This window comes from Solanum dulcamara, chromosome 12 (assembly GCF_947179165.1).
Source record: "Solanum dulcamara chromosome 12, daSolDulc1.2, whole genome shotgun sequence".
Taxonomy (NCBI): domain Eukaryota; kingdom Viridiplantae; phylum Streptophyta; class Magnoliopsida; order Solanales; family Solanaceae; genus Solanum; species Solanum dulcamara.
Window position 1 is genome coordinate 6,194,312 of NC_077248.1, and position 18,381 is coordinate 6,212,692.

General features: G+C 34.5%; 1 protein-coding gene and 1 long non-coding RNA gene across 3 annotated transcripts; one reads left to right on the forward strand and one right to left on the reverse strand.

Moving 5' to 3' along the window:
• Positions 1-816: 816 nt before the first annotated feature.
• LOC129877630 (uncharacterized) lies at positions 817-3,843 on the reverse strand. Of its 2 annotated transcripts, none has more exons than XR_008763581.1 (3): positions 3,720-3,843; positions 2,449-2,578; positions 817-2,255 (listed from the first exon to the last, which is right to left on the reverse strand). It is a non-coding gene; the product is annotated as an uncharacterized LOC129877630 (long non-coding RNA). The 2 variants fall into 2 exon arrangements; XR_008763582.1 differs by lacking the exon at positions 3,720-3,843 and adding an exon at positions 3,063-3,227.
• A 5,175-nt stretch (positions 3,844-9,018) lies between these two features.
• LOC129876921 (uncharacterized) lies at positions 9,019-16,053 on the forward strand. Its single transcript, XM_055952396.1, has 4 exons — positions 9,019-11,294; positions 11,370-11,604; positions 11,974-12,208; positions 15,710-16,053. Exons 1-4 carry the CDS (start codon positions 9,019-9,021, stop codon positions 16,051-16,053), a joined length of 3,090 nt encoding a protein of 1,029 aa, XP_055808371.1.
• The last annotated feature ends 2,328 nt before the right edge of the window (positions 16,054-18,381 follow it).

Sequence of the window (18,381 nt, forward strand, 5' to 3'; positions counted from 1 at the left end):
TCGTAAGATAGTCATAACTTTTGACTCCAAACTCCAAAAAATGTAATCTTGGTGGCGTTCGAAAGAAGACTCAATGACCTTTAATTTAATAGGTAATGGGCCACCCAATTCATTATATTCAAAAAGATAAGGTCATTGAAAGTCGATCCTTATACAAACTCATTCGGAAACTTAGCCAAAACGATTTCTTTAGACTTGGCTTTGTTTTAGGTATCCCTTACGACCCTACATCACATCCAACACTTTCCAATTTCTTAGAAATTGATCCTAACTCATTCATGCACTTTACAATCGTCTAGTACGATCCTATACGTACACGAAGAACAGTCCGAATCTTAGTGAAAAATTTTGGGGGTGTTACAGTGTTGGACCGTTTGCACTGTGAATATGATCTATTTGTAAAAAATGAGAAGGGTGGCGTCTATGGTCCAGGGGCAGTTCTATGCCTTTGAAAATAAGGCATCCACCTTAGACCCCAAATTTGAGGGGGGGCTCATTTTTTTAGTAATAATTGAATTATTATAGTTTTTTTAAAGTAAAAAAAATAGTAATGCGTTGTTTCAATTTATTTGTCATACTTATTTTTTAATTCGTTTCAAAAGAATGTTTTTTCTCTCTTTGTCAACTTTTTAATTTAACTTTCCACATGACATGTTTATAACTACAAGATTAAAGAACATTTTGATATATTATACATATCTTTAGTTTAAGACCAAAAAATTCGAAAATCTTCTTTACTTTGTAAAATTTCGTGTCAAGTCAAAAATCCGACAAACAATTGAAAGGAAGTACTATTTATAAAAAAGTAAACCTTTTCATTTAAAAAAACAATTTTGCATCTCAAAAATAGTTTCAAATATATTAACAACTTTACATTTTAAAAAACGGGAAGAATAGACTTTGACTAATAAAATTAAAAATTTAAGGCCTTGGATTCATTTTTGGCTTTAGGCCACTCTTGTGCTTAAGCCGTCCGTACTATGGGCTTATTTACATGGAGATCGACATGGAAAAGATTTTGAATATGATTCGACATGTGCTCAAAAGCATAGGAGAAGGGCTAAGAAATATGAACTCTGAAATGAAAATTAGACTTCGGCCTTTTTCCGTAAGGTAGTTAATGTAAGGTAAAATGTTTCAAGATTCAATTGCCATTGTCAATAAGTTTTCAATTTAGGTATTTAAATACTCATGATATTTCATTTTTTTGTAAGTCACATTTCTTGAAATTAATTGATCAATATATTATATATTTTTATTGTATTCTAGCATGGAGTGTAATAAAGCAACAAGACACCAAAAAATTGTAAAAGTGAAAATAGAAAGAAGAAAAAAGGGTGATCCGTGTGCCGCACTCTCTAGATGTCATTTGGGCGTATATGAGAAAGCTAGTGAACTTGTTAAAGAATGCATGGAACGTCGGTCTTGGAGTAGTTGTTTCTTCATCGAATGGTAAACCGTTTGCGTTTTGTTCATGAACTACTAATGTGGCCATCGATCGTTTAATGAATTCTGCAGTAGAATTAAGTGAAGGTACACAACTTATTGTTGCACAAACACATAACAATGTAAGACGATGAACACTTCATCAAGTCTAATTTTCATTTCAGAGTTCACATCGTTAAGTCTTTGGGTAGCAACAAGTTTCGTATCTACTCTTAATTCTATTACAGAATTCATAAATAATCGATAACGCCTTAGTTGGATGAACAAACGAAAATGGTTTACCAATCGGTGAAAAAGAACTATTCCAAGGTCGATGTCACATTCTCTAAAAGCTTCAATGGTTTTTTATATAAGCCCAAACGACGTCTACAGAATGTGGCACACTACTTTATTTTCTATTTTCACTTTTGCAATTTTCTAGCATCCTGATGCTTCTTACCCAGCATGCTAGAATACAATAAAATATACTAATCGGGTTTTTCAAGAAATGTGACTTACAAAAAAAAATGAAATATCATGAATATTTATATACATAAATTGAAAACTTATTCGCAATGGTAATTGACGCTTGAAATAGTTTACCTTACATTAACAATCTTCCGGAAAAAAGGCCAATGAACGCACAGACGCCATCCCTCCTCATATTTTACTCACGGATCGTTTTCACAGTTAAATGAGCTCGAAGCTGAAGTTCCAAAAATGATTTCGCCTCAAACGGACATCGCCCCCATTGTCGCTGACACATTCTCATTTTCCATTATACAAGTGGACTGCTGCTTCTTTGGTCATTTTATACTGGGCACCATTTCCTGCAATAAAAAAAAATTAACCCGCTATTACCAACTTCATTCAACAATTATCAATTTGGAATATGTACAATTGCAGAAGATTATGATCGTCTGACTACTAAACTTTCTATTCAATATACACTACAATTATAATTGTTAGTACTATTTATAAGATACTGAAAGATTAAGAATTAAAATCATTAACAAAACAAACCTTCTGCAAATTTCTTGTGCATGATCAACTTGCTCACTTTCGATGATCTGATATTTCAAGTGAACGGAATGTCTTCTTTCCACCTTTGGTCAGAATTTTTGCTGCACAAATGACTCTCTTGTCTGCATGTCTTTAGATGTGTTTTTTGTTAATTCTTTGCATTCTCATCTTCGTTTACCATATGTCATGATAAATAAATAAATAAAAGCCATACAATTCGACCGTAACGTCGAACTTCTGAAATTTAGATCAAAACTAGATCAAACCTTATCCCAAATAACCCCAAATTATATATTCGAACTTCCCACTCGAAACGAAGTACGTTTGAGTCAAAATCATTTTTGGAATTTCAGCTAAGTTTATAGATCATTCATATCTAATCTTTCAAATTGGCTAGAAGGAGGAAACATACAATCTTAATTAAGAAGCTGCCTTCGATAGATGAGAAGGGAGGAATGAAGATGGAGAAGATCTTAGTTGAAGGAATCACTAAATTTGCCTATTTAAAGTTGAATTTTGACGAGCCAAACCCAATCATTCGAAGGGCTTTTTTTTTCCAGATCTACTATGTTTAGTAAATAAACATCATAAGAAAGCTAGATTAAGATGCATACCTGTTAAGTCATCTTGTTTATCAATGCAAAAGCGTGTTTCAGACATGTGGAACATTCAACTAGGTCTTCCTCTCATTGCTTCTCCTGCAACTAGCAGTCGAATGGAGTGGTTTCCATAAGGTTAAGGAGATGAGAGGCGACCTAGCTAGCCATCTATTTATAGGCACCAAGCCTTGACCTAATGGGCCTCCCATCTCTATAGGTCTTCAACGAGGTCTACACTATCTCCTAACTACACTAATACATGAAGTTATTTAGGCCCAAAAAGGAATCCAACAAAAAAACGGCCTAAGTCAGGTCCACTGAATATACTTTTTTAGCCCATTTTATAAACCGCAATAATTAAGCTAATGTTAGTCCATACTTGGTAAAAGTTTCAACATTCTTCACTTGGACAATCATTAACTTAATCTTAAAAATTTTAAAGTTTTTAAAAAATGCTATTTTATAAAATGACTCTCGGGCTAAATGAACCGTGGCCACAAGTACATAGTGGTAGAATATCACTTCAAACAAAATTATCAATGTTGAAATGCAGTACTTGCATCAATTAATTAGACAAGACCAATCTACAATCATAAGCACTGAAATTTTGTCAACATAGTGTCACGGACTTAGACTTTAACTAAGACTTCCGTGCGGCACTTGACAACTTACTCACGAATCTTTCACGATCTTGCAAGCTCAAGTAAGCCTTTAAGATTAGATCGCTAAGGGAATGCTATATAGTAAGAAAGACAAGAGAGCTTTTATGAAGAAGGCTTTTATATTGCATTGGAAGAATGCTTGTTTTCTTGATGATTTTCTACAGATGAATACCCCCTCTATTTATACTACTCCTAAGGGGCCTAAGTGTAAATAAAATTTACTATACAAGTCCTTCCATATTTACAAAGAAGTCCCTACTCTAGAACTCTCCACACACTCTAGAGAATTCCAAGTCTTTCAAGACTTCTCTACAAGCTTCTACAAGAATCTAGAGTCTTCCACTAACCTCTCCAAGACTCTAGGTTCTTCTACCTTCTTCTAGAATTCTCTTGGACATTCTAGAGCCTTCTATTAACCTCTCCAAGACTCTAGATCTTTCCCCCATCTTCATGATCAAGTGGCGGGTCATGACAATAGACCCAATAGTGTGTGGTAGTGTAGCAAGAAATAAGCAACATGGACTCCAAATCAAAGTTATTTCATTTTCGGTCCTCAATGATTTTCCATAAAAACATATATGCTACAAATCAACATGCACACCATCGAAAAACCTTCAATATAATTTCCAGTAATAGCATGTGTGTAACATGTGCACCATCAGAAAATCATGATTTTCTAAGTCCAACATGATGTGCAACAGGTCATTATATGCAATGTCTAAGAAAAATCACAAGATATAAATAATACGTCATAGATGTCTCTAGAAAGATCCAATAAGGCAAGAATATGATCTTATAAACTTGAGACATACCAACTACATAACACAACAAGTCTTGAGAAAAATTTAGGCATCACAATCTGTCTATACAAATCTATTCCCACAAATGTGTAATACACTTATGATCATAATGTATTGTTAAAAAATTTAAAGATGCCCAATATTTATGAAAATATGTTTAAGAAATCACTTTAAAATATATATATCAAATAAGAGACTCCCGCTAATCAAGTGTATGCAGACCATAACCAATTTTCCAACATGTGTCCAAATACTTGATGCAGCGAATAAAAGTATAACAAGCACAAAATTTTATTATGAATCCATCAATTGCTAAATTTCTGAAAAGTTTGTTCATCACATAGGCAAATCAAATCAAGTATACGAAAATAATTAACTATCACTGCTTACACAATGTGATGGAGCATTAGTCATATGCCCTTTAAATGAGACAATTTTCAGTTTCCAACTTATCCTTTTAAGCATGAGTTATTATAAACTTTTAAGACGGACTTAATATATAGATATGCATTTAGCACATATATTATTTAATATTGTCCTAACGCATTAAATATTGTAAGGCCTATAATGCATGAGATATATGGTCATCTTTAGTTTCAGATTTACAGTGTTGCTTTCTTCTAACATCTTGAAAATCAGTTATTTGACAGTCTAACTGAATTGGTATTGAGTTATTTGACTCCTTATAAACTTATTTTGCTCTCCGTACTTGAATGAACATCTACTCTTCCAAACTTCCCAACAAATGACAATTGGTCAGTGACATGAAGGATCATCGGTTGAGAGCTTGAGAGATGAAGAGGGGAAGGAGCTTTGTTGAGTCATTGGTTGCTCTAGTTCACCAGGGCAGTGAAGAAGACAAAGGGGCCGGTTGGCTGGATTTGGGTTGAAAGGGGATGTGAGTAGGGTAAATTGAATTTGGGTGGGTATTTTTATTTAGGTGGGTTTTATAATTTGACAGATTCATTAATTAGTGACATGACATCTTTCATCTTTGGCCACGTGTGGTATGCCAAAATCAGTTATGTGCGTTAATAAATAATGGCACAAACGAGCACTTTGTGCCACTGCCGTGGCACAAAGAGTCCAACTTTTAACAAATGATATAAATGAGCTTTTTCTTAAAGTTGTTTAATGACATATTTGAGCTTTCTCCGCCGAAAAATATAAAAGCATGACTAATCTCATCTTTAGTAACTTGTTAATGGATGATATGATTTGTATGGATGCTTCAAAACTGAATTGGATAAACTTTGTTCGTATACATCTTCTTGATCAGCCGAAAACCAGTAGAAATACATATCTTATGATACATCTTCTAGTCATCACCATACCAATGCAAGCTTAAGCTATTAAAAGTAGATCACACTACCAAAAAAAAGCATGTTAGCCACGGTATATTAGCCACGGTTTTAAATACCGTGGCAAAATTAAATTAAAAGTTAAAATTCTCTACACATTAATAACTGTGGCTAAATTTTGTGGCCAAAAAAAAGCGGCAAACAAATTTTACTCCCTCCATTTTTTCTATTATTTTCCTCTTATTCCCACACTATTAATCCTTTCCCTCACTTCACCCAAAATAAACACAAATTCACGCCCAAAATTGAAGTGTGAAGTTCTTCCCATCGGCGCGCAGTGAACTTCATCGGCGAAAACTTGTTGTGATCTTCTTCTCCGGCGAACTTCATCGGCGGCAAAGTGTGAAGTTCTTCAGTACGTTCCTCTGTTTTCTATGCTCTCTATTTATTTCACAAAGTCCTCTTTGATTCTGCCCTAGTATACTAAAAGGCCGAAATATTGACAACCCTTTGAATAGTATTGTAGATCAAATACTGGCATTTGTCTAATCTACAACCAATTACCCTTTTCAAAGTCAGATAAAAAGCATCTTCTCTCTGTTGTACTTCATATCAACTTAGTTTAGCTTTAGTTCATTTCCACACTGCATCTTTGATGCAAAAATAGATAGGAGTGATCAGTGTATACATGATTTTCTAAGGAGACAATTTTGTTGTGGGTTTGAGAGTTTCCTTCTCTGTTTTCCTGTAAATATATCAACAGAAAATAGGTTTCATGTTGTTTTAAACCCTTTTAGCAGACTTTTGTGCAGTTGTTGCTTTTTATGCATTCTGAAATAGTACTTATTTACTGGGAGTGAAGTTGTACTGACTATCCTACTGATCAGACGCAATGTTTGAAGAATAAATGTCGAATTTGAATTTGAAGTGTAGCAAGTTTTAGTTCATTGGATGGTGTATAAAACATGGTGTTGTCTGAAATCGACTAATCCTACTAGATATGTGTCACCTCCCACCCATCAACTCAATCTAATCAACACAAGGATTGAGTAACTCAAAAAAAAATCACCTAGTATTGTTTTCGTTAGAATTTAAACTTTGAAATAAATCCTTATCTTTGTGCAGCAGCCTTCAAACTCGATCTCTTTTTAATTTGCTGCTTACTCACCTCCATCAAAGATCTATCAAAATACAACTTGGAAAAGGATTTGCATAAAAGTTCTCTTCTAATCTTGGTGATTCTCCCGCTTCTCTAGAGTAAGGAGCTCCTAATCTGTTGGAATGTAAACCCTTGACCTCGGAAGTAAACTCTTCCCAAGTGATCGCACTCTTATCCAACAAATCAATCAATCTTACAATATTGAGTCTGAAATGAAGAGAAGTACCAAAGAACATTGTGAGTTTTGCTTGAATCATAGATAAATTAAGTGATGACAAAGTCAGTACAAAAATCTAAAGATAATAGTAACCTGTCGGGGCTAATGGTCTTTTGAAACCTTCAAACTTCTATTGGCCAACAAACACTACTTTCTATTTTCACATGACTTGTAATCGTAGAATAGAAATTTTATGGTTTGAAATACTTTTTTCTGCTTCTGCTGTACTAAGAACTGCTCAAAAGTTCTTTTTTTGCTTGCGTTTTAATTTCATTCTTATTTACTTTCATGTGACAATTGCTACAAAGTTGTGGCCTTTTATTGATCCACTCTGAAGTATTAGTACTCAATTTTATGAATGGTGTGAATTTATACTTCTAACTTTAATCCATTCCTAGTCCTGATTGCTGTGGTTGAATTTCTGATTTCACTCTTCTACTAAAGGCACTTGAAGGGTTCATTTTCACTACTTGTTACTACAGATTATGTTGATGCCACTCCCCAGTCACCAATGGCTTTAATATATACTGCTAGGAGAGGCATATTGTTGAGAAATATTTCTTTACAAGCCTTTATGCTGGTGCATGTGTGATGGCTCTTCTAGTACTCAAAGTATTTAAGAATAAAATATTTTTATATTGGGACTTTTATACTATCACATCACCTAAAAGATAATTACTAATAATCGTCCATGATAAGTGAGCCAAGTTTAGCTTATGTACACTCTGTAGAAGAAGAATCCATATTATTGGTATTGAACTTTCTTATGTTGTCTTCAAATGTGTTGTGTGTCGGACAATCTACACATCATGAACTAACTTCTCGATTTGAAATGCTTTTTTCTACTTCTGCTGTACTAGGAAAGACTCAAAAGCAGAACTCTTGTAGTTCTTTGTTTTGCTTGCGTGTTAATTCCATTCTTATTTACTTTCATGTGACAATTGCTACAAAGTTGTGGTCTTTCATTGATCCACTCTGAAGTATTAGTACTCAATTTTATGAATGGTGTGAATTTATACTTCTAACTTTAATCCATTCCTGCTAAAGGCACCTGAAGTGTCCATTTTCACTACTTGAATTTATACTTCTAACTTTATTCCATTTTGTGAGTCTATATATGGCTAGTGTTTATTTGAATTTCCTTTGGAGACCAAATTGAAAAATTTCTCAGAAATACCATTACATGGCTACATGGGGATGATACCACAATTGCCACTTGTATGAGAGTTTGTGTATTCCTGATTTGCTTAATCCTCAAAGTGTTGAAACTTTTGCTAATATCTTTTGGCCTCATGGTAATCATGATTTCTGGTTTATCTACTTTTTTTTAATCATTATTATTAATTTAATTTGTGCACTGATTAGAGTGAGCAACGATAAAGTTTATGATATTAAAATTATTAGTTTGCATCTACATACCACACATGTTCTCTTTTAATTAGTTATTGTGTCACGTCATCCACAAGTATATTTACTTACACTTAGTAAGTGTTTGGCACAATTTGGAGCCTCTATTCCAGAAGGAGTAAAACTAGTCTGCATTGTTGTTGTACATGAAGATGTCACAATTTGGGCATTCATAGGCAAAATTGCTAAAACAATAATGCAGGAAAGGAAAGAAATAGAGTAATAAAAAGCCATAACATCTAATATAAAGATTTTTTTTATTAGTTATTTTTATGATATGCTTGTAATTAAAAAATTTGAATGGTTTAATTGGAGGGGAGAAGTAAGTATACGATTAAATTCACTGAAAATTTTTCCACTTAAGTTTATAAAAAACTTAGTCCTAATTTTTTATTTGTTCATATCTTCAACAGCTTTAGTCCAACATGATTGACAAGAGTTGGATTGAGAGTCCAATTAGATCGAAAGAATTCTCGGATGGTGTTGTTCAATTTTTGGAATTTGCCTTTTCAAATGCATCTATTAATGGAAAAATTTTATGTCCTTGTATTTTATGTGGATTTTCTATTATGCGCAATAGAGCTGAAGTGTTTAGTCATCTACTTCAAAGGGGGTTTCCAGAAAAGTATACTTGTTGGCATATGCATGGCGAAAATCGTGCTCAATCGAATGTAGAATCATTACCCCGAGTACATAATGAGCCGGCTAGACACTATCCTATGCATGATATGTTGAATGATGTTTTTGGTGTATTTGATAATAATGAATTTCAAGATTTTAGTCCATCAAATCTACTAAATAATGACAATCCTAAAGGTGATGAAGGTAAGAGTCAAGAAGAGAGAGAGGAAATTAAGAAGTTGTTGGAGGATGGGAATCAAGAACTTTATGATGGTTGTAGAAAATATAGTAAATTGTCATTCATTGTTCATTTTTATCATATTAAGGTCTTATGTGGTGCAACAGATAAATCATTTTCAATGATTCTTGACCTTTTAAAAGATGCTTTTCCCCAAGCGAAACTACCATCATCATTTTATGAGTCAAAAAAGATAATTAAGAAATTAGGTTTGAGCTACAATAAGATTGATGGATGTCCGAACCATTGTATGCTATATTGGGGATCATCAGGGGATGAGAATAAAGATAAATGCAAGGTCTGTAATACTTCCAGGTATATATTAAATGAAAATGGTGTTGGTGCAAATGTTGTAATTGATGACCAACATAGAAAGAAGCGAAAGCCAGCAAAAGTGTTGCGGTACTTCCCACTTATACCTAGACTGAAAAGGCTATACATGTGCTCTAAAACTGCAGAACTGTTGAAGTGTCATGCTACAAAAGCTAATCCAGATGGGTTATTACGACATCCTAGAGATGGAAAAGCGTGGAAACATTTTGATTCATTCTATCCAGACTTTGCTTCAGAGACTCGTAATGTGCGACTTGCTTTAGCTACGGATGGTTTCAATCCATTTGGAAATCTAAGTTCCAGTGTTAGCATTTGGCCTGTGATGTTATATATTTATAATTATCCTCCATGGTGTTTTATGAAGCAAACTTTTCTTGTCATGTCGATGATAATTCCTGGTCCTAAAATGCCTGGAAATAGCATTGACGTTTACTTGCAACCTCTAATTGCTGAGTTAAAACAATTATGGAATGGTGTAAATGCTTATGATTCCTCAACTAAGGAAATGTTCCAATTGCGTGCTACATTGATGTGGACCATAAGTGATTTTCCAGGTCTTGATAACTTGTCTGGGTGGAATACACATACATTACTTGCTTATCCATCATGTAATTATGATACAGATTCTATAAGGCTAAAGTTTGGTAGAAAAAATTGCTTTATGGGACATCATCGTTTTTTGCCACATGATCACAAATATAGGTACAATAAGAAGTCTTTTAATGGTTTTGAGGAGCATAGACCTGCACCTATCCCACCATCAGGATTAACCTTGTTAAGACAAATTGAGGAGAGTCGAAAGAGGCCTCGTGATGATAGTACAAGTAAGGCTGGCCCAAAACAATGGAAGAAGAAGAGTATCTTCTGGTATTTACCTTATTGGAAGAACCATCTTATTCGTCATTGCCTTGACATGATGCATATAGAGAAGAATGTTTGTGACAATGTATTGTTTACAATACTTGGTGACAAAAAAAAATCAAAAGACAATTTGCAAGCTCGTAAAGACTTGCAAGTGATAGGAATTAGAGAAAAACTTCATCCATATCCTAATTCTTCTAAGTTTCCTCCATCATGCTTTAACATGAAAAAAGATAAGAAGGATATCTTTCTAAAAGTTTTAAACAATGTGGTGTTTCCGGATAATTACGCATCAAACATTTCAAGATGTGTTGATCTTAAGAAACGCAAGATCTCTAATTTAAAGAGTCACGATTCCCACATTTTGATAGAGCATATTTTGCCAATTGCCTGTAGAAGATCTCTTCCTAAAGAAGTTACTTCAGTGTTGATTGAGTTATGTAACTACTTTAGAGAAATATCAAGCAAGGTTTTGGATGTTAAGCATGTAGAGGATCTCCAGCGACGAATTTGGTTAAATCATGCTAATATGGAAGCAATATTCCCTCCATCTTTCTTCACTATTATGTTTCACCTGGTCATTCACATTAGAGAGGAAGCAATTCTTGCTGATCCTGTACAAGGTCATTGGATGTACCCTGTAGAAAGGTATATTCTTTGCTTAGTAAGTCTATGTATTTTTAATTTTTTTTAATCTTACGATTTGTTTTAATATTTTGTTAGGGGAATGGGTCATTTTAAATCTTATGTTCGTAACAATTCCGCTGCAGAAGGTTGTATAGCTGAAGGTTGCCTTACAGAGGAAAACCTTACTAATTGTTCTAGATATTTTGAGGATGGTGATATTGAAACAAGGTTTAATCGACCAAGGCGTAATGATGATGAAAGTGAAATTAATGCTAGTAGTGAATCTGCTATCTTGTCAAATTTGTTTCCTGCATTGGGCAAGCCTATTGGGGCTATTAAGACTCAATTCATATCTTCCTTGGAAATCATACAAGCTCACTGATATGTATTAACTAATTGTGAATTAGTTGATGTATTTCGAGAGTAAGTTATATGATCTTTCATATTATTCATTTTTTTAATTTTAATATATATATATATCTTGATATATGATTTATAATTACATTCAGAAAATTTAGAATTGAAGTCACTAGGATGCATCGTGGCAAAAGAAACTCCTCAAAATTTGTGGAAGAATATGTGCACAAACATTTTCACGAGTGGTTTAAGAAATATGTAAGATCTCAAATATTTCATTCCCTTTTAAACTCACAATCTTATAATTTATATATATCTGTCCTAATATATATTTATAACAAAGGTTGCAAGTCAGAATGGTGTGGAGATTACGCCAGAAATCGAATTGCTTGCAAATGGACCAAATAATATTGTGAGGAGATTCAAGGAGTATAACATTCATGGATTTAAGTTTCGTACTATGTGGAAGGAGCAAGGATTGAAAACACAAAATAGTGGTGTTGTTATGTCTGCTGTTACTAAAAGATTTTCAAATGGTAGAGAATCTATTGAACAATCAAGTGATGACATGTACTATGGTAAATTGATTGACATCATAGAGTTAAATTATTATGGCAAGTTAAAGGTTGTGTTATTCAAATGTCTTTGGGTAGACACTACTGTCACGCCCCGGGAGGGTACCCTAGATGTAACCGGCACTCAAAAACTATTTCTGGCTCCCAAGCAAACCACATAGCCTGATCACACATCCGTTCATTCATTCATTCAGCGGAAAGTTTAAAAATAAAGAATAAATTAGCGGGCAACTCAAATCACCCATCCAACTCAAAGAATAAAGGCCATGGGCCGACAGATCAACTAAAATATTTGTCATTTAAAAGTAGTTTGACAAGAATAACTCAAGGATAAAAATACTCAATCGACTCATCACTATCTAGTCTATGAAGCCTCTATCACTACTATCTAATTGGTGTCAATGACATGTTCATGGCTACCTCAAATCAAAATGAAAAGGGCTAACTCGATGCAAGAATACACAGAAGGTGTCCTCCGAATGTAGGGGAGGACTCACCAATACGCTGAGTGCGAATAGATCCCCAATGATGCTCCTATTGACGATCTCTTAAACCTGTCTCTGCATCATAAAACGATGCAGGTCCAAATGGACGTCAGTACGTGGAATGTACTGGAATGTAAAATGGCAGAATGAAACATACCTCAAGGAAGAATAACATCGGTCCACATATCTCAATTCAAAAAGATGAGAGAGACTCAACAAGGCGTCATAAGTCTAAAGTAATAATACATTTTTAGACAAAGACCAATCATATACCATATAGTCCAATCCAATCATACACGATACAGTTCAATCAAATCATTTACAATTCGATCCCTTTCAATCATGTACACTCCGATTATATACACTCAACTCAATAATCAACTCAATAATCAAATCCAATCTAGTCACATACCATTCTATTCAATCCAATCACAATTTATCTATTTTAATTCGACCATATACAATCTACTCAGCATTCAACTCAACAATCAGCTCAAAGGACTCAACTCAGTAAATATGCAAATTAAATTATGCAACGCTTTATAATTCAACTCAAAGGACTCAACTCAATAAATATGTAACAACTCACTCAAGTGTCCTAAGTCTAACAAGAAATAATTTAGACATGACTAACTCATAAGCATAGAGCAACTCACTCAACTCAACTGACTCAGAGTACTATCAAGACCTATATGGGAGTTTCTCTTAACCGACAACCAACACTTATGAGCCAGTGAAGGTACAACGAAACGACGTCGTTGCCACGCCCGTTCATACCTTGCCAGGGCATGAACGACGAACACTCATGGATCCAATCCAACCAGGTCCTATAATGTCAGGACAAAATCTCTCGGGGAAGCATCCGACTTTAACGGTTCAATCCCTCCTACGTTTGGCAACACAGGTATTGGGTTCGAGTATGGACTATACTCTTGCCCAATTCGGTGCTCAATACTCCTCCCATGACTCCATGCTCATAAAACTCCTCCAATCATCTCAAACAAGCCCTCACGACTAGTTTTATGTGGAACATTACCACCTCATCAACTCTGTTCTCATTTCAACTCAATTAACTCATAATGACGAGTCTAATTGGACCTTCTTTCAAATCGACTCCTCTCAAATCATCAAACTCTTCTCTTTAAAAATTTATACAATCTCAACTCAATGATTGCAGAAAATATTATGTACATAAAAATATAATTTCAACTCCTCAACTCAAACTCAAAATAGATACTTTAATGTAAAAATATTCAACTCATTTAAAGGCTCCTCATACTCAACTCATACTTAAACTCTTTTCTAAATCAAAGATAAAACTAATAATTCTTTAGACTCAAAATAGTGTATAAGTAGTTTATGCAAAAAGGTTCACAATTAATTTATTTAAAGCTCCTCCTCAAAAGATTATTTATTTTCAAAATATTCCTAAGACGTCCGATCAACTCAAATTATGCACATCATATACCACAAAATCACATTAGACTCCAATCCACTTCATCACACAACATCCTCATCAACATACCTCTTCATCAATCATTCTACGCATATTAAATAATCACTATTCACATCATCACTCACACCATCATCAAAACATCGTCATTCACGTCACCATCAAATATTATCATCACATCATTATCAACTATTATCATCACATCATTATCAAACATCTACTCCGCAAATCTTCATTTTAGTCCTATGTTCAAATTATAGAAACAAAGGGACATTCTTAACTATCTAATTCATCCTTTTCATTCCAATCAATACATATATACACAAAACCATCCACCTCAACTCAAGACAAATTATGACCAAAGAAATCTCATCTTGGGTTCATGTGAATGAAACATGAATCCATACTCTCAACAAAACTCAACTCAATAATATCGTCAACATCTATATACAAAGATACATTTATAATCAATAATATGAAAGATAACTATTTAGTAACTCAAATCATTGAAAACATCAATCAACCAATAGTATCAAAAAAACATTCTATAGTTTAGGAAAACTTTCAAAAAAAACTTCTTAGAAGGTTCAACTCTTTCACAACTCTTATTCAACACATTTATGGGCATATGGAAGAACTAAATCCATATTTTAGGTTAGCCTTACATACCTTGTTTGAAGACTTTGAAGGAACTTGATGTTAGGTCTTCAATGGAAGACTTGAATCCTTGAAACTCTTGAAGGCACCCTTTGTTGGAGATGGATTTGGAGAAGAAGAAGAAGAAGAGAGGGAAAATATTTAGGGCTTTTTAGAGAGAGAGAAGAACTGAAAATAATGGTCCAAAATGCTCAAGGATGGTGTATATATAATTTGGAAAAAGTCCAAGTTGCCCCTCTTCCAAAAATCTGGAAATTTGGGCAAAAGTCTTGCTGGCGCTATAGTGGCGCGTTGCGCCACTGCAGCACCAAGCCAAAATAGGCTTAAAACCCTGCACACCTAATAGTGGCGCATCGCGCCAAGCCCCAAACTACTGAGGCTATTTTCTGGCGCTATAGTGGCGTGGGGCGCCACTGGAGCGCCAAGCCTGAATTTCGCCCAGGCCTGAATATTCCTGCAGTACTAGTCCGTAGTAAAATGGCCATAACTTTTGACTCCGAACTCCAAAAATTGCAATCTTGGTGGCGTTGGAAAGAAGACTCAAAGACATTTAATTTGGTAGGTCGTGGTCCACCCAGTTCTTTATATCCTAGGAGATATGGTCGTTTAAAGTTGACCCTTATACTAACTCATCCGAAAACTTAATCGATTGGAGTTCTTTGGACTCGACTTGGTGTTAGAGATCCCTTATGACCCCTAAACACATCTAACAACTTCAAATACTTAGGAATTAATCCTAACTCACATGTAGAATTACAAGTCCTCCGGCCCGAGTCTACCCACACGTGAAGAAATGTTTGATTATTTGCGAAAAATTTTCCGGGGTGTCACAATTACACTTAACAAGGGAATCAAGATAGATGAATTTGGAATTACAAGTGAAAAACTTTTCCCGTTTGATACACACAGGTGCAAAAGAAATAGATGAACCATTTATACTTGCAACTGATGCTAGAATGGTGTACTATGTTGATGATCCAATTGAAGAAGATTGGTGTTGTGTTTGTCATATGAAGCCGAGAGACATATATGATATGGGAGATGTGGATTTTGTAGATTTAGAGGAGCCATCAATGGAGGACATACCTTTTCGTGAGCAACATTTGGAAAATATTGAAGACTTATCATTAGTCCGAGATATTCGTGATGAACAAGAACAAGACGATTCCAGTAATGATGATTATGAAAGTGACAATAATAGAGATGATGATGATGGTGATAGTGATGGAGATGATGATGATGGGAGTGAATGAAATGGTGAAGGAATGCGAGATTAGTTCAATTCCCTTGTTATGAAATTGAAGAATTGCACTAAGATTCTAGTCTACTTGCCTTGTTTTAATTAATTGTGTGTGTTTTGTATCTTTAGTATATTTATCTACTCATATGATAGATATTTTGCATAATCTATTGCATGGATGATTTCCTGTCTTGCTTGCTAGTGACTTGGAATAAAAACTTACATTTTAAGAAATTTTACAGTCTTGTGATCATGAAAAAGCTTTTTTCTGGTATGTGTGCATAATAGGTGCTGATTTTTACTTTAAGCTTGTTTCTTTAAAGTAATCTCTACAGGATAAGTTCCATATGAAGCAAAAACATAAGAAGTCGGTAAAAGAACTGTTGGCAAGCTTACGAGGACAACAAGCTGACAACATTAGCATAATTTTTCAAGATATGCAACAACAATTTAATGAGGATCAACAAGAAAATCAACTTGAAAATGAGAACATAATAACTCCTGCACTTAGTGATAACAACTTAAATTATTCTTCAAGCTCTAATGAAGCCAACATCAAAGAGAAAGAGGAGCCCTTAGTTGTCAAGGTTAAAGGTTAGAAGTAATTTCATATTAGAGTTGATTATTATTTTTTAATCTCTATCTTATTTTGGTATTATTTATTTATTGGCAATAAACGTAACATTTATTGTCAAATTAGCAGATCTATAAGAGACCATATTTTTCTTCTTCAAACTTTTCAAGTTTTATTATTAACAAATCAACTGATTAATGTTGTTTGCTTGTTACAATAATAGATACTTTGACCGGAGAAGTTACTACTCAAAAGATACAACCAGATCGAGTTTGGAACTTGGAAAAAAATAAAAAAATAATGGTGGAACTCAATGGAGATGGACAAGGAAGTGATAATGGTTCAAATTTGCTCGTAAGATTTCTTGGCAAACTTTCTCAAAAGTTGATATTTTGCCCCATATCAGTTGAGAGATGGGATAGAATGCCAGAGGCAAAAACACGCCTTCAGTGGCAGATTATTGAGGTAATACATTCTTTCAAGTTACTTTAATTAATGTATCTTTTTTCATTAGATATTGAATTATAAATATAAAAATGTTTGAAGGAGAATTTTGAGTTTGATTATGCAGTTGGAATTAAATGGGTGATGCATTCTCTATGCGAAAGATGGGGGGCCTATAAATATAAGTTAAGATGTGAGCGCTTCTATCCTAACAAAAGTAAGGAAGACATACTTGCTAATCGTCCTGCAAGCGTGGATTCTAATGATTGGACTGCTTTTGTTCATCACTATAAAGAGGACAAGATGAAGGTAATTGATCTTCATAATTTTATTCTCTCTTTCTCTTCAATTTTGCTATAGATTTGGTATTATTTTACTGCATTATTTTGGTTTACTACATTCCTTTCTATAATACAACATTATTTAGATTGTATTCGCCTAAGTAAAGGTCTTAGGAATGTATTGGCTGCATTTTGTGTCCCTAGATTGCATCTCAGCAAGTAAGTAGCATCTTGCAGTTGCAGTGTGCATGATCTTGAGGGCTTCCAGGTTGTTGTACTCCAGTGTTGCTGTGATTGTAGTAGCCAGCAGAAGACAGTTTGTAATGGAGCTCTAGCTGGTTTCTTTATTACTTGCATGCATTGTAGGAGGTATCCTGCAATAGAGAGCCATTAAGAGTTGTAATTCTGCTGATTCCTGCAAGTCTGCAATCTCTTTGGGTGCTGCATATTATTGGAGGTGTTGTGTATTGTGTCTTGTATCCACAAATGTTACTTGATTTAATGTATCTCCAGCTACCTGTAAATGCATAAAACCAAGCCAACCAAACAAAAAACCAATAGGCACAAACAGAAATGGAAATCCCCAAGTTGTTGTGGTTAAGGTATAGTTACTGTGGATGGACCAATTGTTGAGACTGTAGCTCCTCATGTTCTTACTAGTCTTGAAGCAGTTGTACCTGCACAAAGAGACACACAACAGGGAACAAAAATATAGTACTGATGTTGCTACTGCTGTAGCCCATCTGTTGCAGGTATGTGTTGATGTTGCTTTATGTTCTAGTGAGTTGTTGTATGCTGGAGACCTTGTTCTTGGAGATTTCAATTGTGTATTGTACCTGCACAAGTAAAAGAACCAGAGGAAAAGTACCTCCAAGACTTCTGCACAACAAAAACTGTGCTGTAGTTCTGAATGTCCATTGTGGGCATATAGTTTCTCCTTGTATGCTGCATGTTGTTGGAGTTGTTGTGTGTTGTGGCTTGTGAACATGTCTCCAAGTGTTACATGCTTTAGTGTACCTCCAGCTATCTGCAAATGCATAGA